The sequence below is a fragment of the Equus caballus genome, chromosome 10 (genome assembly GCF_041296265.1).
Source record: "Equus caballus isolate H_3958 breed thoroughbred chromosome 10, TB-T2T, whole genome shotgun sequence".
NCBI lineage: Eukaryota > Metazoa > Chordata > Mammalia > Perissodactyla > Equidae > Equus > Equus caballus.
Window position 1 is genome coordinate 12,990,943 of NC_091693.1, and position 23,462 is coordinate 13,014,404.

General features: G+C 43.4%; 1 protein-coding gene and 1 long non-coding RNA gene across 2 annotated transcripts in view; one reads left to right on the forward strand and one right to left on the reverse strand.

The window, feature by feature from the left end:
- LOC111775440 (uncharacterized) overlaps window positions 1–23,462 on the reverse strand; it is a 96,303-nt gene that overhangs the window by 63,456 nt on the left and 9,385 nt on the right. Inside the window, exon 2 of the long non-coding RNA XR_011422425.1 lies at window positions 21,551–21,665. This is a non-coding gene — a long non-coding RNA (uncharacterized lncRNA). The remainder of the gene's footprint in view (window positions 1–21,550; window positions 21,666–23,462) is intronic.
- LOC100069287 (cell adhesion molecule CEACAM1) lies at window positions 70–16,983 on the forward strand. Its single transcript, XM_005596278.4, has 9 exons — window positions 70–395; window positions 1,298–1,654; window positions 5,303–5,581; window positions 5,992–6,246; window positions 7,511–7,789; window positions 12,367–12,493; window positions 13,231–13,283; window positions 13,980–14,011; window positions 15,073–16,983. Exons 1-9 carry the CDS (start codon window positions 269–271, stop codon window positions 15,190–15,192), a joined length of 1,629 nt encoding a protein of 542 aa, XP_005596335.2. The 5' UTR covers window positions 70–268; the 3' UTR covers window positions 15,193–16,983.

Here is a 23,462-nt window from a genome sequence, read left to right on the forward strand (position 1 = left end):
GTGTGTGTGTGTGTGTGTGTGTGTATGGGGGGAATCTCAGCTAAAGAGAGAGAGGCGTCTGCAGTTATAGGAGAAGTAAAATGTTGACAGAAAGGAAAGAGGAAGGAGAAGACAATGGAGGCAGGAATAAAGGGAGAGAAGGGGAGGGCCCTGGGCAGAGATCCCACCCCTGGTGCATGTGACCCAGTGAGGCACTCCTGCCCTAGGAGGAGAGTCAGTACAGAGGGAGGAAGGACAGCAGAGTTTACTCACCGGGACAGCAGTGCTTATGAGACTTTCTGGAGCCCAAGCTCTTCTCACAGAGGGAGGGACAGAGCAGGCAGCAGACACCATGGTGCCCCCCTCAGCCCCTGCCCACAGAGGGCCTGTCCCCCGGCAGGGGGTTCTGCTGGCAGGTGAGAGGGGATGTTTCTCTGAGGGTGGCCCAGAGGTTGGGAGAACAGAGACTGCTGCAGTCTCCTCGGGAGGATGGGGCTCTGAGTGAGGACAGAGGACTTCTGCTTGGACCTGAGGGGACACGACACAGGAGCAGGGGAAGATGGGGGCAGGGGACTGAGGAACAGGAAATTCTCATGATCTGGAAGTGGTGAGGGACAGGAATATCTTAATCGATGTATGTTTTTCAAGTTACATTTTGAAAAATAAGACAATAACTATATCAGAGTAACACTTCAGAAAAAAAACATAACTCGGGGCACTAAACATTGTCCTTCTTCATAAAGCTCAGAAATCAGCAAAGAAACACCAGATGTAGAGAGCCCTGGGAAAACTCAGTCATGCTTCCACAGGTGTTTGCAGCCTGTTCCAGGCACCAGGGGTACAACAAGATCAGAGAACTCCCTGCCCTCACAGAGCTCATGTTCTATGGGGAGGAAGACAGACAAGCAAAGAGATCTAGAATGTGATGTCAGGGACTCACAAGTGTCATGAAGGAAACAGAGCAGGGAAAGATTGAAAGGAAAGACAGAGGGTCTTTAGAGCACCTCAGGGAAGGCACCTCCCAAGGATGCCCTGAGAGTGAGCAGGGCGCTGAGGACGGTTGGGGAGTGAGCCAGGCAGACATCTGGGAGGAGTATTGGGAACAGAGGAAATAAGTTCAGAGGGACTGAAGTAATGGTGGTCATGCTCCTGACCTTGACCAGTAGGAGACACGAACACATGTACATGCACACACACATACACACACACACACTCCAAATCTAAGAGATGAAGAGTCCTGCTCAGGACCCAGGGCCTCATCTTTCCTTCCCAATACATAGGTCCAAATATTGATTGATTTCTCTCTCTTCCCTCCTAGTCTCACTCTTAACCTGGATCCTGCCCACCACTGCCCAACTCACTATTGAATCGGTGCCGTCCAATGCTGTCCAAGGGAAGGATGTTCTTTTGCTTGTCCACAATCTGCCTGGGAATCTTGCAGCCTATGGCTGGTACAAAGGGGACAGAGTAGATCCCCATCAAGAAATTGTGTCCTATGTAATAAACACACTACAAACTACCCCAGGGCCTCTATACAGTGGTCGAGAGACAATATACTACAATGGATCCTTGCTGTTCCAGAATGTCACCCAGGAGGACACAGGATACTACACCCTACAAGTCTTCAAGGCAAATTTCCAAACTGAAGTAGGAATGGGACAGCTCCGCATATACCGTGAGTGATTCCTCCCTGACCTCTGGGTTTCAGGTGGGATGAATTTTACTTCCCATACACAGGATTGACAGGCCTGACTGTGCCTACATCCCCCTCTGCATTATGTCCTGTGTTGAGGTTTAAGTTTTTAGTGTAAATGACACACAGTGGAGACAAACACCATAAGATCAGAATTCCTTTTCTGGATTCCAGCCTCCGCAGACATTGTTGCAGAGAGAAGGACTAATCTGATGGGAATAACTCAGCAGAGGGAGATCAGTGTCAGTCTAGCCCCCTGGGCCCCTCCCTGTGAACATGACCCTGTAGGGCTTGGCCAAAGCTTGGCCTGTGGGGGCCCCTGGAATTCTCACAGAGAAGCTCAGCCCTGGGAAGCCCCTGCCCAGACACCTGTCCCAGGGCTTCTGACTCCAGTGACCCTGGGGAGCCTGTACCAGGGTTAGATTTTGACCTCCTGGGCAGGGTTGACTGGGAGGAATGACTTCCTGGCTGTCCAAGGCCTGAGGCTTTTGAGCTGGTCACCAGCCAGGGCTCATCCCTAAGAGCCACATCTGGGCAGAGGCAGAGCCTGGTCTTTCATTTGAGACTTGGCTTGGAGAGCACAGATGGACAAGGTCCCCAGGCCATTAGCCATGTGCCCTGGAGGCATAGGGGACTCTAAATAATGGTCACTATCCCCAGGGAGGAACAGAGCATAGAAAATGCTCCTGGTAGCTCCTCATCCACAAGGGATCAGGCCCAGGGAGCTATCTCTGACGAATGCAAATAATATGGAGTTGCCTTTATTTGGCAGCTTCTCCATAGTAAGCTTTAGGTCAGGTATTTGGGGATGTTTTAAGGTTAATTCACAGATGACATGGTAATCCAGAGACAATTTACCCGCTTTTATTTAGGGGAAACTGAGGCACAGGGAGATTACGGTCATTGAATTAGGGTCACAGACCATGAACAGCAGATCAGAGTCACAAGATCTTTGTGCAGCCAGAATCCCAACCTCTCCACCACCCCAGGGGCCTTATTAAGCATCTATAGATCGCAAGACCAGCCGTTGGATCAGATGCTTTCTTCTTAGGGATCCACAGCTCAAGGTAGATTTTCTGGTCTGGGGAGTGAGAGCAAATAGAAAATCAATCTGTTTTTACTTGAGAACTAAATTACCTTCATCAACAATCAGAGTCAGTGACAGGAATGTTCAGGCCTCCCCCTCAGGTGATCAATCCTTACTCTGCCTGCGCTGGACTTGATATGACTTGTTTCCTGATATATTGGTGTCACTCTCACTGGAGTATAAAGGAAAGGACTTTCCTTTCTCACTCCTCACTCTACACCTGCAGTCAGCACAGGTCCCAACTACTCAACTGCTCTTTCATGAAGGAGGCAAGGAATGAATGGTGAATGAATGAATGAATGAATGATCAATAATCTCTTCAAAGACTGGAACCTGGATGCAGAATCCTTGAAGGTTATGGTGATACCTGATCCCTGTCTCCCCAGGGGCTGAAACCCAAGTTCCATCCCTCTGACCACTAGTCCCTAAGGCCTCTCTGAAAGCAGAGTATCATGACGACTGTGGGGCTGCTCAGCATGGGAGAGTTTTCAGGGCTGTTCTGGTCCTGCCCCTGAGGCGGCCACAGGCTCTTGGTCTCTGGGGTCTTTGAAGTCACTTATAGACCCCACTGCTCACAACCTTAGATGTTACTGACTCTTGTAGTTCCTTCCACGTCCCTCATCTTCCTCTCGCTTCATTCCAGCTGGGACTGCCACTGCTCTGCACAGCTTCCTCCACTCTTAAGCCTTCCATGGATTCTTCCACTAACACCTGTCATCAGGCCCACCCTCCCAGGAAATACTAAAGGACACAGAAATCAGTGGGAGCAGCAGCCCCTTGAGACTCCAGCACTAGCTAATTTCCCCAGGTCACCAAGAGAACCAGCTTCTGCTGTGACCCCATCCAAGGCTCTTTCCCTTCATGATGCCAATATGTGGAACATGCTACATGACAGGGATGTGTGACTCTTCAATCTACTCTCTACGTGACTCAACCAGAGACTCAAAGGCAGAAGGACAGGTCTGCAGACCCCAAAAGCTCACAGGCTCATTTCACCTCTTTGACTCCTGACTCACATCCTCATCCTGGTGAGGCTCCCATCATCCAGTAGTTCCTGAGACCTTCCCAAGGTGGGGTTGCCAGACCCTGCACTGTCTGACTGGTTTACTATTTCGCACACATAGGTCCTCATGATGACGCCTTTACCACAGGGTGGGTAGATGCTGAGATCCACCACCCACTGTGCTTTCACGTAGATTCTTCCCAATTTGGATGAATTCGATCAAACTTGTGTTTCCTGAAGTTGAAATAAAACTACATGCAAATGTTGGACTTTCTTCCAATTTAGCCTGATTGTCCATAGAAATTGTTGATGGGGACCTCTATCTTAAATTTACCACATATCATTTTAAGTAATTTGGTAGCATTCTTCCCTTTATATTAAGACTTGCACCCTGATTAATTCTGTCCTTTTAACAGTGTCTCTCTCTACCCAGGGAGACAGGGATTTCAAACCCACTTTAGCATCCTCCTTTAATCATAATGTGATGCTGGTTGGACTGCAGAGCTTGGCCTATGACATTTAGTGCTTTCTAGAGAGACATTCCTCCACAAACTGGTTTTAGATCCTTGGGGCATTAATACTCATTTTCAATATAGAAACCAATTAACTTCTCAGATTTCTGTCTGAAAACTGTGTTTACAAATGGTCCATGAGAGCTAGATTCTCCAGCCCCCCCCCCCCCCCCCCCCCCCCGCCCCGCCTTCCGCTGGTCACCCCTTCTGCATTTGAAAACATCCACTTGCATTTCAGGAAAGAGGAACATGTATTTCACTGCCCTCTGCCATGGGAGAAGAGACTTTAAAGACCAAGGGCGGAGTACATAGCTCTGTTGCCCAAGCCAGCCAGCTCCTGCCTGAACTCCTCACTCTTTTCTGGATCATTTCTAGTCTTAAATCTGCTCTACCCTTTATGAAGTCACTGTCTCATGCCAGTCACCATGGAACACCTGGGCAGACCTGGCCCACTTCATGGCCCTGCAACCTGAGTACTGAATTGAACTCTGGGTTTGTTCCTGCTCTCCTTATATAGTATTTTTGCTCAAATACCCAGTTCCAGGCTATGCTGTTCAGTCTTCTCGGGTTTAAGGACTGTAGAAATTCCCATCATTATCCATCTCTAGGATAATCTTGGAAAGCAAGGCCTCAGGGAAAACACATCTAGGCTGAGCAGTGTAGGTCTCTGTAATAGAAAGGGCCTCAGCACCCACACTTTCAAGGTGAGGACCCCAAGGTTAGTGAGACACTTAGTTGGTCGGTGAAGAACTAGAAGAAGTACTGAGTGGTCTCTGACTCCCTGTCCTGTGTCTTTCCATGACCAATCCTGATGCATATTTGACTTGGGAATGTCTCTGCTTTCTCCCAGATGTAAAACAGGCAGCCTGACACTCTCTGAGTGCTCAGATCCTCATGCATTTGCCTTGAGATACCTGCCTTATTCTTTTAAGGACCTGGGTTGGAGGTGAGAGATGCCAACTCTGAAGATGACTTTGGAGGAATCAAAGGTACCACACAGGTTAATATTCTCTCTGTTATCTGTGCAGCGGAGTTAACCAAACCCAACATCGCATGCAACAACTCCAACCCCGTGGAGCACAGGGACCCTGTAGTGTTAACATGTGAACCTGAGACTCAGAACACCACCTACCGGTGGTCAATCAACAATCAGAACCTCCCGGACAGTGTCTGGCTGAAGCTATCCTCGGACAACAGGACTCTCACTTTATTCAACATCACAAGGAATGACACTGGACCCTATGAGTGTGAAACCCAGAACCCAGTGAGTGCCCATCGCAGTGACCCATTCTACCTCAATGTTCTCTGTGAGTAACTTCTGTCCCTACCTGGCCTAGGCTGCCCACCCAAATCCACACTGCCAGAGGCAAGGCCTCATCCAACCTTCTCAGGTCCGAGTACACAGACCCTCGTCCCTGGACCCCCAGGCTGGCCATGACTTCCAGTCTCAGGTAAACCTGGGCAGGCCAAGCCTTGAGCCAAGACTAGGAAGGGACAGCCTGCTCCTGCCTTTAGAGGCTCAGGGCCAGCAACCCATGATAGGAGAAACAGGTTAATGTCTCAGACTCAGGATGAGTGAACACTGAGGGACCAGGATTGGGACTTTTTAAAAATAGGTTGTGACCCTGCTCAGAAGGATACTGTGGCCCTTCAACAGATCAGGAGCTTCTCCTTCCCCAAGATTACATCACATGTGGCTTTATTTTGTTTGCTCCAGATGGCCCGGATGCCCCCACCATTTCCCCCTCAGACTCCTATTACCAGCAAGGGGCAAACCTCAGCCTCTCCTGCCACGCAGCCTCTAACCCACCTGCACAGTATTCTTGGCTTATCAATGGGAGGCCCCAGCAATCCACACAGGAGCTCTTTATCCCCAACATCAGTGCGAATGATAGTGGATCCTACACCTGCCTCGTTCATAACTCTGTCACTGGCCTCAATAGGACCACAGTCAAGACCATCACAGTCTCTGGTAAGTGGCTCCCTGGACCATCAGCACCAGGCTCTGAGGTGGAGTCTCTCTGGTGTTCAGAAGAAGAAGTTGTTTCCTATCCTCTGTCCATGGACAGAAGCAAATCCCAAATCTGTGCCTGAAACCTCCCCCTACATCTCTGCAGACCCTTTGTCCCCTTGCTCTCTGATTTCCCAGGGCAGATGTGGGTCCAGCCTGGAACATGGGGAGGGGGTTCTGTCAGCCCCAGAAAGCCCCATACAGTGAAGGGGGCTTCACAGAGGGAGAAGAAAGGAGGTCGTTCTGCTCCTGACTCACCACATGACCGAGTCTGCTCTGATGCCATCTGTGTGGGACACGGGCATGTAGAGAAGGTACATGGGGGGCCTGACCTCAGTGGCCAAATTGTGCCACCCACTGACACTACAGTCTTTCTCAGGCCAGGCTGCAGTAAAATGGGAAAAGAGCAAACCTGGAGCTGTCCTGTCTCTGAAGTCACCAGCTATATGAGGCTGTGTGACACCAGCACATATGTATACCAAAGGAGAACAGTGAATAATGGGGCACACTTGGAAAAATAGGTAGGTTCATTCATGAAGTCCCTTCATGGGACAGACTGGCAGCGCCAAAAAGTTTATAATTTATAGAGAGGGCTAAGAGTACCAGCCTTTTGTTAAAAGTGTGACCACTTCTCTCTTGAGAGTCCCCTCTCTTTGATAGTCAGTCCGCAGGCCAGGAAGTAAAAGTCCTATTCATGTTGAGAAACTGTTTCGATTGGAACTCCTCCAGGTCCTAAGGTCATGAATACTGGCTGGGCCATTCTCATCCTCTGATAAATTATTTAACAAAAAGGAAACGCCTTCCCTTCTCTGTTTAAAGCTACCACACTAGAGAGGGGGACTGATCATTCATAAATTCACAGAAAGCTCTAGCAAATGGTCACACAAAATCCAATGGGAAAATAAATTCCGGCTGATGATAGGATGCTGGACACAAGGGCTGAGAGAGTTTCCTGGTGCTCATGCTATGGAGATGTCCAGGAGAACCAGTCAGAGGTCATCCTGGTGTGACCTGGGGAACAAAGGAGGAGGTGCAGCTCTCTCCTTACAGATCATCACCGGAAAAATGACCATTGTCCTTCTGCAGGGGTCTGGGCCATCCATCCCATGAGTCACCTTTACAGAGCTCACTGTGGGATCTGAGAACTGGCTCAGATCTCTGAGAAAGGAGTGAGGTCCCAGGCTCCAGGCCCACTGTCAATCAGTCACCTCCTGTTTCTCCACAGAGCCAGTGGCACAGCCCTCCATCCGAGCCAGCAATACCACAGTCACAGAACAGAAGGACATCGTGGTCCTGACCTGCCTCACTAGTGACACTGGGATCTCCATCCAGTGGTTCTTCAATAACCAGATTCTAGGGCTCACAGAGAGGATGGAGCTGTCCCAGGACAACAGCACCCTCACCATAGACCCCATCAGGAGGGAGGATGCGGGGGATTATCAGTGTGAGGTCTCCAACCCGGTCAGTTCCAGCAAAAGTGACATCCTCACGCTGGATGTGAAATGTAAGTGACCACTTGCCCCTATCTTACATCTTTCTGGGAGGATGACTCTACCAGTGGTGTGCAAAATGGATACAAGTCATAGAAGACAGAGTATCCATTGAGAGACTATTACAGCAAACAGAATGGCAAAGTAGTTAAGAGCTCAGTCTCTGAATCGAATATATTAAGTTTCTTCTCCTGGGTCTGGCATTTACTGTGTGACCTTGCACTAGATTCTTTTTTCTCTCTTATCATTTTTTAATGAGGTAAATGTACATAATATTTACCATTTTAACCATTTTTAAGTGTACAGTTCAGTGTCCTTAGCACAATCGTATTGTTGTGCTACCATCACAACTATCCATTTTCAAAACTTTTTCGTCTTACCATACTAAAACTCTGTACCCAATGAACAACTCCCAATTTCCTACTTCAACCCCTGGTAACCACCATTCTGCTTTCTGTCTCTATGAATTTGACTATTCTACATACCTCGTATAATTGGCTTCAGATGATATTTGTTCTTTTTGTGTCTGTTTTTTGTCAGTTAGCATAAATGTCTTCAAGGTGCCAGCCATATTTTAGCATATATCAGAATGTCATTCCTTTTTAAGGCTGAATAATATTCCCTTCTTTGTATATATCCCATTTTGTTTATCATTAATATATACATGAACTTTTGGGTTGCTTCCACCTTTTGGTTGTTCTGAATAATGCTGCTACGAACATGGGTGTGCAAATACCTGTTCAAATCCCTGCTTTCAGTTCTTTGGGCATATATCCAAAAGTGGAATTGCTGGATCAAATAGTAATTCTTTGTTCAATTTTTTGATGAACTGTCATACCTTTTCCCACAGTGGCTACACCATTTTACAGTCCCACCAACAATACTCAGAAGTCCCAATTTCTCCATATCCTTGCCAACACTTGTTGTTTCCTGTTTTGCTTTTTTCTACAACAGCCATCCTAATGGATGTGAGGCGGTATCTCATTGTGGTTTTGTTTTGCATTTCCCTAATGATTACTGATGCTGAGCATGTTTTCATGTGCCTATTGGCCATTTGTGCATCTTCTTTCAAGAAATGACTGTTCAAGTCCTTTGCCCATTTTTTGATTGGGTTTTGGTTTTTATTAAGTTGTAGTTCTCCATATATTCTAGATGTTAGTCCCTTATAAGATATATGATTTGCAAATATTTTCTCCCACTCTGTGGATGTCTTCTTACTTTGTTGATAACATCCTCTGATGCACAAAATATTTTAATTTTCCTGAAGACCAATTTATCTATTTTTTCTTTTGTTGCCTGTGCCTTTGGTTTCATGTCCACGAAATCATCGCCAAATCCAAAGTCATGAAGCTTTCACGCTATATTCTCTTCTAAGAGTTTTTATAGTTTTAGGTCTTACATTTAGGTCTTTGATCCATTTTGAGTTAATTTTTTGTATGTGGCATTAATTACGGGTTAAATATCATTCTTTTGCATGGATGTCTAGTTTTTCCAACACCATTTGTTGAAGACTGTCTTTTTCCCATTGGATGGTCTTTGCACCCTGTCAAAAATCATTTGACGATATATGCAGGAGCTTATTTCTGGGCTCTCTATTCTATTCCATCGGTCTATATGTCTGTCTTCATGCTAGTACCAGACCATTTTGATTACCATAGCTTTGTAGTAAATTTCGAAATCAGGATTTGAAATCAGAAATTGTGAGTCCTCCAACATTGTTCTTTTTCAAGATTGTTTTAGATATTTGTGGTCCCTTGAAATTCCAAATGAATTTTACTAAGGATTTTTCTATTCCTGCAAAAAAATAATGTCATTGGGATTTTCATAGGGATTGTATTGTATCTGTAGATCACTTTGGGTAATATCATCTTAACAATATTGTCTTCTAATGCATGAACAGGGAATGTCCTTCCATTTATTTATGTCTTTTTTCTTTCAGCAATGTTTTGTAATTTCCAATGTACAAGTCTTTCACCTCCTTGGTTAAATTCATTCCTAAGTATTTTTTGCTTTGATGCTATTGCAAAAGGAATTGTTTTCTTAATTTCCTTTTCAGATTTTTTGTTGTTAGTGTTCAGAAATACAACTGGTCTTTATTTTGATTTAGTTTCCTGCAACTTTGCTGTTTTCCTTTATTAGTTCTAACTTTTTGGGGGGATCGTCAGTGTTTCACATGTAAGTTTATGTCATCTCTGAACAAAGATAATCTTACTTCTTCTTACCAATTTGGATGCATTTCTATTGCTTTCTCTTGGCTAATCGCTCTGGCTAGGACTTCCAGTACTATTTTGAATAGAAATCACAAAAGCAGGCATCCTAGTCTTGTTTTTAATCGTAGAACAAAAACTTTCCGTCTTTTACCATTGAAGATAATGTTAGCTGTGGGTCTTTCATCTATGGCCTTTATTATGTTGAGGTGGTTTCCTTTTATTCCTAATTTGAGTCTTCTTCTCATGATAGGATGTTGAATTTTGTTGAATGCTTTTGCTAATTCAGTCTGTTACTAGTTAAAATCTATTCAAATTTTCTGTTTCTTCATGATTTCATGGTAGCTTTTGTGTTTCTTCATCTAGGTTATCCAATTTGTTGGCATATAATTATTCTTTTAACTCTTAAAATTCGTATTATCTATAGAATTGATAGTAATTTCCCCGCTTTCATTTCTTTTAGTAATTCCGATTGTATTTTAGTAATTTGAATCATTTCTTTTTTTCTTAGTCAATCTAGTCAAAAGTTTGTCAATTTTGTTAACCATTTTTGTAGAATTTTTGGTTTTACTGATTTTCTCTGTTTTTCTATTCTCTACTTATTTATCTCCACTATAATCTTTATTATTTCCTTCCTTACGTTAGCTTTGGGTTTACCCTGTCCTTCTTTTTCTAGTTCTTTAGATGTAAAGTTAGGTAGTTGATTTGAGATCTTTCTTCTTCTTTATGTAAGCATTTACAATTACAAATTTCTTGAACAAGATTCCTAACTTCTCTGAGTCTCATAATCCTCAACTGAAAATTGCAATAACAGTACCTGCTTCATGGTATTGTTTTAAAGATTTAATGTGATAATCAATTAAACCCTTTGGAAAATGCCACAAACAGAGGAAATGTTCCACAAGTGTTAGCTGCTATTATTACTACTATTGTCATAGACTCTATAAAGTCAGTAAGTTCTAGGGTCAAATCTCACATCCACATTTCACTAGCCATAAGAAAGTGGGCAAATTTTTCACCATTGTAACCCTCAGTTTTTCCATCCGTAAAATGAAAATAATGTCTATTTGACTGGGTTATTAAATGAATCAAATTGAGATATATATAAAGTATATAGCACAGAGCCTGGCACATAGTAAGTACTCCATAACAGTAGTTAACATTAATATTAATCATCAGCATTGAGTTGACTGGTGAATGCAAAGAAGTGAAAAAGAAGAAACAGATGCAAAAGGTGTTATATATTGGAGGGCATTACAGAAAAAAACCATGAAGACATGGTTACTGACTCAATATAGGAAAGGAAAAAAAGGAGTTGAGTACAAAGTTTCAAGCCTAGTGTGTTAGTTTTCATCTTCTATTATGCAGCCAAGATGAAATTAGACATACAAGAAATTTATTGGAGAAAATGCCTGTGAAGGAAAGTGGGGCAGGAGTGGGAAGAGCATGGGCGATTCCTCAGACCATGGTGCAGATCTGATCCCTGTTCAGCAGAAGAAAAGGAAGGCAGCTTTAGCTTGCAATGCAGCACTAAGAGAGTGTCCATAAGGCTGACAGGGAGTCCTTGAGCTATAGACACCCATCAGAGGAAAGTTGTTTCTCACAGACTTGGGATTGCTTTCATATTCCTGCTGGGAGCCTAGGGGAAGCATGGTCTCTGTGTAGTGAATGGTGATGGTGAATGGAGATGGTGAATTCAGAGTGCACTAGCCCAGGCCTTCCATCAATTAAGTCCCCACCACAAGAGACCTGAGAGGCACATATTCATGGCTGCCATGCTTGGTACACAGAAAAAGATGTAACCATGAAAAGGTGGGAAGTTACAACACACAAAAAGAGCCATCAGCCTTTCTCACTTTTCCAAAGCCTTCAAAAATTTCAATGCGGAAAGGCCAGGATGGAATTGAGGCAAGCCTGACCACCAACTTAGAAATACAGTGACAGGGGCCAGCCCGGTGGCGCAGCAGTTAAGTGCACACGTTCCACTTCAGCTGCCCAGGGTTCGCCAGTTCGGATCCTGGGTGCGGGCATGGCACTGTTTGGCAAGCCATGCTGTGGTAGGCATTCCACATGTAGAGTAGAGGAAGATGGGCACAGATGTTAGCTTAGGGCCGGTATTCCTCAGCAAAAAGAGGAGGATTGGCAGCAGTTAGCTCAGGGCTAATCTTCCTCAAAAAAAAAAAGAAAGAAAGAAAAGAAATACGGTGAAAGAAAAAATTTGCAAGGATATAGTCAGCTAATTACCTCACTGCAAGCTTTCCACAAAAAATGTATTCCTTGAAGGAACAAGTAGAGATTACTCCATATTGAGCGTTATTTCCCAGGGCACCCCCCCACTGTAAAACAATGTCACCTTCATTCATTCTCTTTTCTTTCCATGACAGATGATCCAACACTAGGAAGTTCTGGACTCTCAGCTGGGGCTATTGGTGGCATCGTGATTGGAGTGCTGGCCGGGGTCGCTCTGATAGCAGCCCTGGTCTACTTTCTGTACATCAGAAAGACTTCAGGGTATGATGGTTTTTCTTAGTGTTTCACTTTTCTAAGGTGAACGACCATGCTTGGGAGAGGGAAAGAGACTTCAACTCTGTCTCTGGGCCTGGATCTGCTCCTCCTTCTTCCTAAACCTCTGCTTCTCGCACTAATTACTATGGGTTTCTTCTTCCCTGGTCTTTAGGATTCCTCTATGTCACTGTCTGCTGGATATGGTTATTCCTATCCACACCTGGCTTAGAGGGGGCAGTTCCAATTATGTTCCTCTGTTCCCCAGTCAGGGAAGCCAAAGTTCAAGAAGGAAAACAAATGAGGAAATGAAAGGAGGGGCAAGATAAAGGGAATCCTGTGCTCTGGGAACCATAGCAGCAGGAAGGAGGGAGGGATAAGACAGGAAGAGAACCTAAGAAAAAGCAGAAACAAACAAAGGCTTCTTGGACAATAAAGAAAGTGAGAAAACATAATAGCATCTACCTACAAAAGGGGAAAGGTGTCAGGGTAGAAGTAGGCTCAGAAGCAGTTGATAAATAATGGACCTAAACGTGCACATCCAGCAAACAGGAAAGGAGTAAACACTAGAAGGAATCAAGGGTAGACTGAGGAAGGAGCCCCTGAGGGGAAAGGCAGTACCCACCATGGTATAGATGAACACTGAGGAGCCCTAATGAGTTATCTGTTGACAGTCTCCTTCCTCACTCAAGGAGCAAAGATCCTCTGCTTGGGAATAGCAGTCACAGTCTCTGATATTTATTTAGGGCAAGTGACCAGCGTGATCTCACAGAGCACAAAACCTCAGCCGCCAACCACAGTAAGTAAAGCCACTCCCCCAGTGAGAACTGTTGTGTTCTACCACGTGCCCTCACACAGCAGTGAATTCTGAATTCCCAAACCACTCCCTACCTTCTGAATTTTTAGAGGGGATCTCCATTTCCCAAACTTAAGTTGGCACAGGTGCTCACAACCTTCCTAGACACAAAAGATTCCCTGAGAGAAGGCTCCAGGAGAGACGCTCACTCCACTTAGGCTAGGCAGGACTGAGTAAGATGGACATGTTTCCAGGAGCCATTTCCTCATCCATACTCCTTCCCCCTCCTGCCTCTTTATGGATGTGGGCATTCTCCTTTGGTGAGAGGTTCCCTGTCTTGTGGTGCTCTGGGTGCTGTGGGCCTCAGTGCCCCTCCTTGCCACTGAAGCCCGTTGCTGAGAAACATATCAGGGAAAAAATCAAGCCCTTGTGGCCTGAAGAAATTTTCAGAAGTGGATGGAGGTCTCCTCTGGCTCTACTCCTGCCCCTCCTCTGGTACTAATGCCCTGGCTCTGGATCACACACTCTGAGGGAAGCCAATTCCTTAAGTGATCATGTGCCACCTCCCCTACTCCACCCTCCCAACACCTGCCATCTCCTTAAGCTAGAAATCACAACAGCTTAGGAACACCATTGTTCTAAGGACACAAGTCAGCTTTGTATTTCTATTGGTTGGTAACTCTTCTTTTGCTTTCCCAGGTCAGGGCCACTCTGACAATTCTCCTAACAAGGTAAGCAGGGCCAGTTTCACTGGTTCACTTTCTCATGGAAATATCCCAGTGAAGAATGGGTTATTCTTGAAAATACTAATGTGAGACCAGGTTTGGACCAAAGTTCCTCAATGCAGCAGCAAACAAAGAAGTGTTGGTAACAACTCCCATGAGTCTACCTCATTGCAAACATGTGGACTTTGGAATTATCCCTATCCTGTGTTTGAATCCTGGCTGAGACTCTTAGTAGCTCTGTGTCCTTGGACAAATAGCTTAACCTTTCTGATTCTCGGCTTTGTCATCTCAGAATGGGCATGCTGCCTACTTCAAAGAGGAGGTGAAGGAATTCGATGACATACAGATGTACAGCACCCAGCACAGTGCCCAACACAAGGAAGGCCTCAGTCATTCTCCCTCCTCTATCTTCAGTCTGACTCTGCTCTTACTCTCAAAGGATAATTTCCCTTCTATTGGGTCTGAGGTCTTAGTTCCTTTACTTTATAATACTTTTACCAAGTTTTATTCATCTTATCCTTTCAACAGTGTGCACATATATACTGAAAAGTGCTTAAATCATAAGTATATTTTAACAATGTATGAATTTTCACAAGTTGAACATACTCACGTAAGCAGCACCAAAATCAAGAAAACATGTCATCCCCTAAAAAAAACCTGCAGTTACTTCCCTGCAAAGAGAAATCACTATGCTGACTTCCAATGCACTAGATTTGTTTTGCCTGTTTATGCTTTTACATAAATGAAAGACACAGCATATCCTTATATGTGTCTGCTTTCTTTCATTCAAACTTATTTTGTGAGATTCACCCATATTGTTGTACGTATTTGTAGTGTGTTCATTCTCATAGCTGTAATCATCATATTCCATTATATGAATACCATAATCTTTCTCTTCCAATGATCATTCATAGGATGTTAGCAAGCAGAGATAATGGTTGATAAAAGCCCTTCTCCAAAGCTAAAAGTTTCAAAGTGGTGATAGCAGGTGGTACTGAATCACACTAGACCAGGTGAGGGCCTGACCTATGACACTGATTTAACTGACCGCTGCTCATGCCTTTCAGGTCGAAGAAATTACGTATTCTTCCTTGACCTTCAAAGCCCAGGAATCAAGGAAACCAACTTCAGCCTCCCTCCTTCCATCAGCCACAGAAACAGTTTATTCAGAAGTAAAAAAGAAGTAATGCAACCTGCCCTGTTCGCTGCACTGCTGACTTACTCCAAGCTTCTCATCCTCATCACAGGAAGGATCCCTTTACCCTCAAAGAATAAGTGAAGAAGACTCCCCCCCCCCCCCTTAATTCTCAAATGAAGCACCTCCAGGCTGCCCAGTCAGAGCCCCTCACTTCAGTGTCAATACGTGAAAAGGTACATCCAGGAGTCTGTAGGAAACCCAATCTTCCTAGTCTTTGAAATTTGGCAAAGCAGACTTTCGGAGAGAGTTGCCAGAACCTGCCACTCCTCCTCCTCTCCTGACCTAGACTTGTTTTAAAATTACCTAGTCAGAGCACACTCACCTTCCTACCCCAGACTTGTCTAACTTGAATTTGCCATAACCTTTCAAGTTTTGTCCTTATCCACTGAAATGCACATGCCAAAAAAGAACAGAGAAAAAGTAAAAGTAAAAGTTTCTACTGTTTTTCCAAAGCCCACAGTGAACCCATCAGACACAGGGAAACAAATATATAACCAATTCTGAACTGAGAAGTTCTACACTTTTGTCCAAAACAGGGTTGTCTACCTGTAGCACCAGGGCCTAAGAACATTGCTGCTTAGCTGGAAAATCACCTAGGCCCTTTGGCAAGGCTGTCTTCAGAGAACCCACTAGAAGCAATTAGGAAAATTATTTGCCAAGGTCCATAGGAGATTCCTAATGGAAAATGCAAAAAAAAATTCACAGATGTTTTAATTACTTTATGGGCTTTATTCAAGTAAATGTCCAAAGAAGAAGGGTTATGGAATTAGTAGTAGTCAGCTGTTAACAGAGACAATCTGCTGGGAATTTTGGAAAGGAATCAGAGGGCTACTCTTCAGATATCGTTTAAAGAACTGTTGAAGAATGCACAATTTACAGAATTGAGTTTTTCCTCTATAGTCTCAGACATTCTGCCATTTCATTTTTTGTAACTGCTTATTTATGAGAGAGGGGTTATTTTCACTTAGCTTAGCTGTGTAAACCAATCTGACTGCCTCAGGTGAAAGAAGCCACCCAAAACCCCTCAAGTCCCCTTGGCCAGGAGCTCCTCAAGGCTTTTATGTCAGGGGCTCCAAACAGAAAAGAAGCTGTTTTCCTCATTCATGGCTGGAAATGGATCTAACTCAGTTTCCAGGCATCTCAGGCAAATCAGCAGCCACCATTCTACCCCATGAATCTGTCTGTGCATGTTCTGTCTGTCTGCCCCACTCCCTTTCTCAGGAAATCATGGCCCCTCCTAAGAAGCATTTGGTCCTTGAGAAGTGGGAGTGCCCTGAAGGGAACATTCGCACTCAGACTGTTGGCATTGTTTGCAACCTAGAAAGCTGCACTGGTGCTGATGCTCCTTAGGACACAAGGGGAGGGTTATAACTGGGCCCTAGGCTTCTTGAACAGTCTGTGAAATTTATTTTATCCCACGGAGTCTATGAGTCCCAATATGTCTTAGGATAAAAGGAAGGGCAAGAGAAGGTAGGGCAAAAATACTTCCCACCCAGCCTTTTTCTACAAAGATGGAATCTTTTCGGGGCTGTTGAAAGGTCTTATTTGACACTGATTACTTATCTCAGGCTGTATCTAAGAGACACGTCAAAGAAAATTAGCTGAGAGTGCTTCGTACTCAAGTATCTCTTTCAGGGATTCCTAACCCTGACACAGACTACATAGACTTCCACTTATTCATGCTATTCTGTGTTATTTAATTTTGCCTGGCTGCAGCCACTTGTGAATTATTTATAAAATGTACTCTATATTTATAATAAATATTACATATCAGAGATCAGCATGCTGCTTCATAGCTGATACCACTTTAGACAATGTCTTCTTTACAGGTAGAAAAAAAAGAACTTGCTTAACTGGGCATCAGAGTAAGTCTCTTTCTAAGTCTACAGATATTTGACCTAGCGTCAGAGAATTAGCTACATTCATCTGGACGTCTGCTAACAAAGTGGGTCTATCTAGAACCAACAGGCCACAGCTCCAACCTGCCTAAAGGAAATTGCCTATCTTCCTCCCAGAAAGAAGATGATTTCATGAGTAAAGATCTCTCAGCCTCTTTCTTAGGGACAAATAACCCCTCCCGCACAGTGGGCTCCAGTGAATCAGATGCAGCAACACAGCTTTCCCTCACAAGAGTCTCCACAGGTTCAGTCACATAAAAATCTCTCCAGCACCTTCTATCTTCCTGTCCCCAGTTCCTTTGTTCTGCCCTCTCAGAGGTTCAGATGTCTTCTGACATGAATAACCTTCATTTATTAATTCCACTAAGTATTAACCTATTACCACATTTCCTTCACTTACAAGCAATTGAAACATGTGTGCCGTCTTTCCCCTTCCTCATCACCTCATTTCTCTGGGCCCTCTTCATTAGTGCCTCCAGACCCAAGACCGCTGTAAGTAGAATAAAATCAGTATCCATCTCCTGGCCAAACTCAAAGGTATTTTCACTGTCTTCACATTGTTCACTTTCACAACAACTAAGAGCACAGACAACCATTTCCTTCTTGGACGCTCTCCTCCTCCCATCCCTACTGATGCACAGCACCCCCACTCCAGATTTAATTCTCAGACCCTGCTTGTCTCCCTCCACCACCCTATTCCCACAGCTCGATGACCTCTCGGCAGGTGCCTCCTGCATCTCTGTCTCTAGCCCCTGCTACTTCCCAGAACACCTGACACTCAAATCCAAATACCTTGCCTGTTTGTTTCCCAGATTCAATGCATCATCAAAACACATTGATTCTTTTTTAACATCTCTCAGTTGCGTTCTTCTCTCCGTTCCCGTAAACCTTAATAACCCAGGCCCTCAACAATTCTGCTGCTGGAAATACAGCTTGACTTTTTGTCTCTGGACTCTCTACTGAAATCTTCCTTGCATACTGCTGCCTCATTACCTTCCTAAAAACTGGTTCACTCTCCTACTCAAGAATCTACAGTGGTCAATCCTTGCCTACCAGATAAGTTCACATTTCTTCCTCTTTACTAACATTTCTTACTTTCTTTACTACCACTCTCTAGTATAATTCCTCCATTCTAATTAGATCTTTCTCCTTACCCATTGCTGTCCCTCCACCACATATACACATATAATTCTTAGGGCCAATGATAGACCTGAAAACAAAAACCAAACAGGGCAATGTTCTCCCTGTTCTCTAACAGAGGAGTTACCTACACTGGTCATCACAATCAAAAACTCAATCCCCGGGGGAGAACAGGGACCCAGTAGCATTAACATGTGAACCTAAGACTCAGGATACAACCTACCTGTGATTGAGAATCTTTTCCTGATGACCAGTTCCTGTGTTCATGGAATCCTATTGAGTACCTGCTGTGCTACAAGTCTCAGCGTTAGACTCCAGGAAGGATACAGAAAGAAGAAAGTCAGGGTCTCTACCCCAGGGAACATAAAGCCTGAGACAGGAGATAAGACATGAAAAATTATTATAATACAAACGTAGAAAGGGGTAAATGCCACAAGAGAAGACAAGAGAAATCCAGTGGGAAATAGGCTACACATTAGAATGACTGGGAAAACTTTAAAAACTACTCATACTCAGTCCTACCCACTGATCCCAATTTAATTGGCGTGAGGTGGAACCCAGACATTGGTAATTTTTTAAAGCTTCCCAGATACTTTTTATGTGTAGCCAGGATGGAGAACTTCCACTATAGTAGGTAGGATTTATTCCTAAAAGTAGTGGTTTTAGCTAGGAGCATGAACCAGAATTACCTAGAGAACTTTTTCAACATACATAATAAGCCTATAAACCATCCCAGAAGAAGCTGATACAGTATGTCTGGAATGAGACTTGGACTTGTATATTTTGAAAAACTCCCAGGTGATTCTCACATATATTTTATGTTAGGCAACAGTGACCTAAAACAGGGAGGAATGAAAAACTGGGGAGTTAGAAGAATATTCCATGAGATGGGCATGAAATGAATAATGTCTTCTGCAAGGCACAGAGAAGTACTCAAAAGTAAATTATTGGCAAATAGCTAAACTTTAAAAGTTGATGATTCCAAGTCTTGTGAGAATGGGAAAAAAGTGGCATTCTTATCTATTGCTGGGGGAAATATAAAATGGCACAACCACTCTGGAAAAGAGTTTGCCATTTTCATGTAAAGTTAAATATACTTATACAGTGCAGCAATCCCACTCCTAGGTATTTACCCAAGAGAAATGAAAATAGATATCCACACAAAGAGTTATACACCAATGTTCACAGCAGCATTATTTATAGTAGCCAAAAGGGGGAAACAACTAAAACATCCCCCAACATGTGAATGGATAAACAGATTGTGGTATATCTATACAGTGGAATACTAGTTAGCAATACAAAGGGCACAAACTAGTGCTAAAACACGATGGATTACTCTTCAAAACATTATGCTGTGCAAAAGAAGCCAGACACAAAGGAGTACATACAATACGATGACATTTAAATGACCTTCAAGAATAGGCAATAGTAATTAATGGCATTAGAATTCACCATAATGGATGGAATTAAGTGAAAAGGTACACAAGGGAACTTTTTGGGCTGATGAAAATTTTCTATATCTCAATGCAGGTGGTGATTACATGGGTGTATACATTTACCAAAAACCAAATTTTACACTTAAAATCTGCAGGCATTTTAATGTATTTTAATTTTATCTCAATTTTTAAAAAGAAAATAAACAAAGGAGAAGCTAATTTAACCTATCAGGTACAAAGTACTTGTATTTTCTATTTTTGCCAAACAATTTATCACAAATTTAGTGGATTAAAACAAAAACCATTTATTAGCTCAGAGAATTCAGTTCCTTGAAGTTATAAGACTGAGGTCCCCATTGTCCTGCTAGGTACTGCCTAAGCTACTAGAGGACATCCTCATGTCCTAGCCACTAAGGCCCCTCCAACTTGGCAATGGAGAACATCCCTTAATCCCTCTCACATTTCTAATAGAATTTCCCTTCTAAGACCAGCTGGAAAAAAATGTCTGCTTTTAAAGGGCTTGTGTGATTAGATTAAACAACTCAGATCATGTCTTTTTGTAAAACTCGAAGTCAACTGCCAAGCAACCCTAGTTACATCAGCAAAATCCCTTTTGCCACTTAAGGTAACATAATCACAGGCACAATATCTCATCATATTCACAGTCCAGGATTAGAGGTAAATCTTGGGGTACCATCTTAGAACTCTGCCTACCACAGCACCATATAAAGCTGTTCATGCTCTCAAGGAGCTCCTTCAGGGTCCTCTTCTGAAGAAATAGCAAAAAAAACAAACAGGGTCAGTCCAAATTCAAAGTGAGATAACAAGAAATTAAGGAGAAAATACAGAGACAAGAAAGCAAGGGTCTGTGTCCTTCTATCCTGTAAATGTCTGAGTCACAGATACACTCATTACCCTCCACCCTTTAGCAATGTTCACAGGCACTGATGGTAGCTGGCATCTCAGTTAATCCCTAACTAAAGTTATCAGAAACCCAAAGCAATCCCAAGAAACCAACCACAAATGACAGGAAGGCTACACTAATCCAACCAGGACACTTTACAGATTTCTGATGATTCATTCATTCACACACATTTAGTGAGGATTTACCATATGTCAAGCACTAAGCCAGTGCTGGGGAGAACATGCAGATTAAAAAATAAAGCCATTACTTGGATCTTTATTCAAACAACTCTTTAAAAAAAAGCATTGGAGGGACAAAGAAAGAAAAACAGGAATAAGTAAAAACAAGAAGAGAAGGGAAAAAATTATGAGACAATTGCAGAAATTTAAACATTAAATATTTTATGATATTGAGGAAGTATTAATTTTTAGTGTGACAATGGCATTGTGGTTATGTTTTATACAGAGCCCCGATATTTTAGTAACACAACTGAAATATTTACAGATAAAATGATTTGAAGTCTGGGATATGCTTCAAAATACTCCAAGTCTGGACAGGGCCTAAAGATGAAACAAGATCGGCCATGAAGTAATTGCTGAAGCTGCAGAATGAGTACATGTAGATTCATTATATCTTTAGGTTAACTTCTGAACATATTTGAAATATTCTAAGAAAAAATAAGTTCTTTCTCTCCAGAAGCTTCCAACACAAGGGATCAGATATTCCAACAAATAGAATACTATGTGCTTAAACAAAATAAACAGAAAGTGCTGCTCAACTTCCAAGGACAACAACTGCCCTGAGGTTGCAGAAGTCAGAGAAGATGTCAGAGGAGCAGCCTCCCTTGACCAGGGTCTTTAAGGAAGAGTGTCCCAGGCACGAGGGCAGCCCAGTGCTACACAGTCATGCAGATGGGCAGTGGCAGAGCTTCCACACACTCTCTGGGTGATTTACAAGAGGCCATGTTACCTGAGAGCACCTGTTCCAGAGCCAGACCACCTGCGCTGGAGTTCCTGCTCCTGAATCCCCACTGTGACACTTCGGGCAAGCTATTTGTAATGTCTCTGGGCCTCAGATTCTTTGCCTAGAAAATGAAGATTATAACAATACATACTTCACAGGGTGTTTTCAGAAGTCAATGAGTTAATCCGGGTATAAAACACTTAGAAGACAGTGGGTGAGCAATAAATGTTAGCTGTTAGTAGCGGCAGCAGTATCCCAGCCGCTTCTTTGAGGAAATACTCGACATATTTGTACAATCAGCTAACACCTCACTGGGGTTTTGGGGGGTTCAGAAACTACTGGGGAGGAGAGGGAGGCATGATGGGAAGGGAGCCCATCTTTATGTTAATTTTTGCTTTGCAAACTTCAGGCTTTCTTTTTTGCCCCACTGGTAAACATCCTCATTCTCCCCTCAGAGCAGAGACTCAGAGAGAAAGAGAATGTGATGATCCAGAACCTGAGAACTGAAAAGATACAAGATCACAGATGGCTAGACCATAAAGATGAAGTAGGAAGGTCAGCTGCAGATCTCTCTTGAATCACAACTCTCTGTACAAAGTGCCCTGTGCCCTGAGCAGTGATGTGGGGCTGGAACATGATCCTGGTCTCCCCAAGAGCAGGAATTGCTGGTTGAACATTAACTACCCAGCAGCAGAAGAAAATGGAGCCTTCTGAAGTGCCTCTCCCTACCTGTTCTCCCCAAGTTTCCTCTGTGAGGAGGACAGTTCAAGGCTATGTCCACAGCCCTAGGATTTGATGGTTCTTTTCTGTAAAAAAGGTGGGAGAGCGGATCACAAAGCAGAAATGGGGCACTGGAGAGAACACACTAAAAAGAGCAGCTTTGGCAGGCTTTGTGTAAAGTCAAAGTCCTGTGGAGCAGGCTGATCTCCCTTCACTGCTGGGTTCTCTATGACCACCAGCCTTGCCCCATACTTGGAGCCCCATTTGAACTCAGCACTCTTTTTGCTTGGGGACTAGAGCAAAAAAGGAAATGGGGAATCTGACCAGGAAGATGAATAAATACAAGCAGAGTGGCAGGCTGCCTGAAATACTAAGTGTGATTACAAGGAAGTGAAACTGGTCTTCTTGTAGGGCTCACACTGGTTTTAAGAACAACTCTACATGATAAGTGACCAAAATATTTTGAGTAATGACAGAACTTTTGGAATAAATGTAGAGCCACCCAGGACAACTACTTTTGGGTACCCATATTTACCTGGATATGATATACCTTAAAGAGGAATCCTATAACTCATGTGAGTCTTATAACTTTATTGACTCAAATTATATAGGACTGAGGAATAGTTTGATATGACCAGGAGTTTGAGCAGAAAGGGAAGAACAGGAAAAAAACAGGAGTGTATATGGTGGCAGAGATGTGTAGAGAAGAGAAATAATAGCCAAAGAGAAGAGTAATAAAAGGAACAATAAACCCCTATCATAAACACAAAGATGGAAGCAGTGAGTTAATTGTGGCTCAAATCAGCTAATAAGCCAATTCCTCCAAAAGAAGCTTTCCTGGCTACCTCCTTCTGCCATCTCTGTGTGGTCCAGGGGTGGGGTGGAATGGAAATGGAAACGCGCAGAAACAGACACTAAAATCTCCCACTTCTATTTAACCCCAAGAAGGGCTTATTATCCTACACAGAAGAATTAGACATTGTACATTTTCTATTTTACATTAGGCAGAGAAATTTGATTAATGTCAATTCTTCAAAGAACCAGTTGTACAACTTGCCTATCACTAAATTGACAAAAGAGCAAGAGCTATTGGTACTTATGTGTTTGTGAGCTTATTCTCTAAAGCAACCTCAGTTCTTAAGAATCCTTAGGCCTCCATATGACCCACCAATTCCACTCCCAGATATAAACCCTAGAT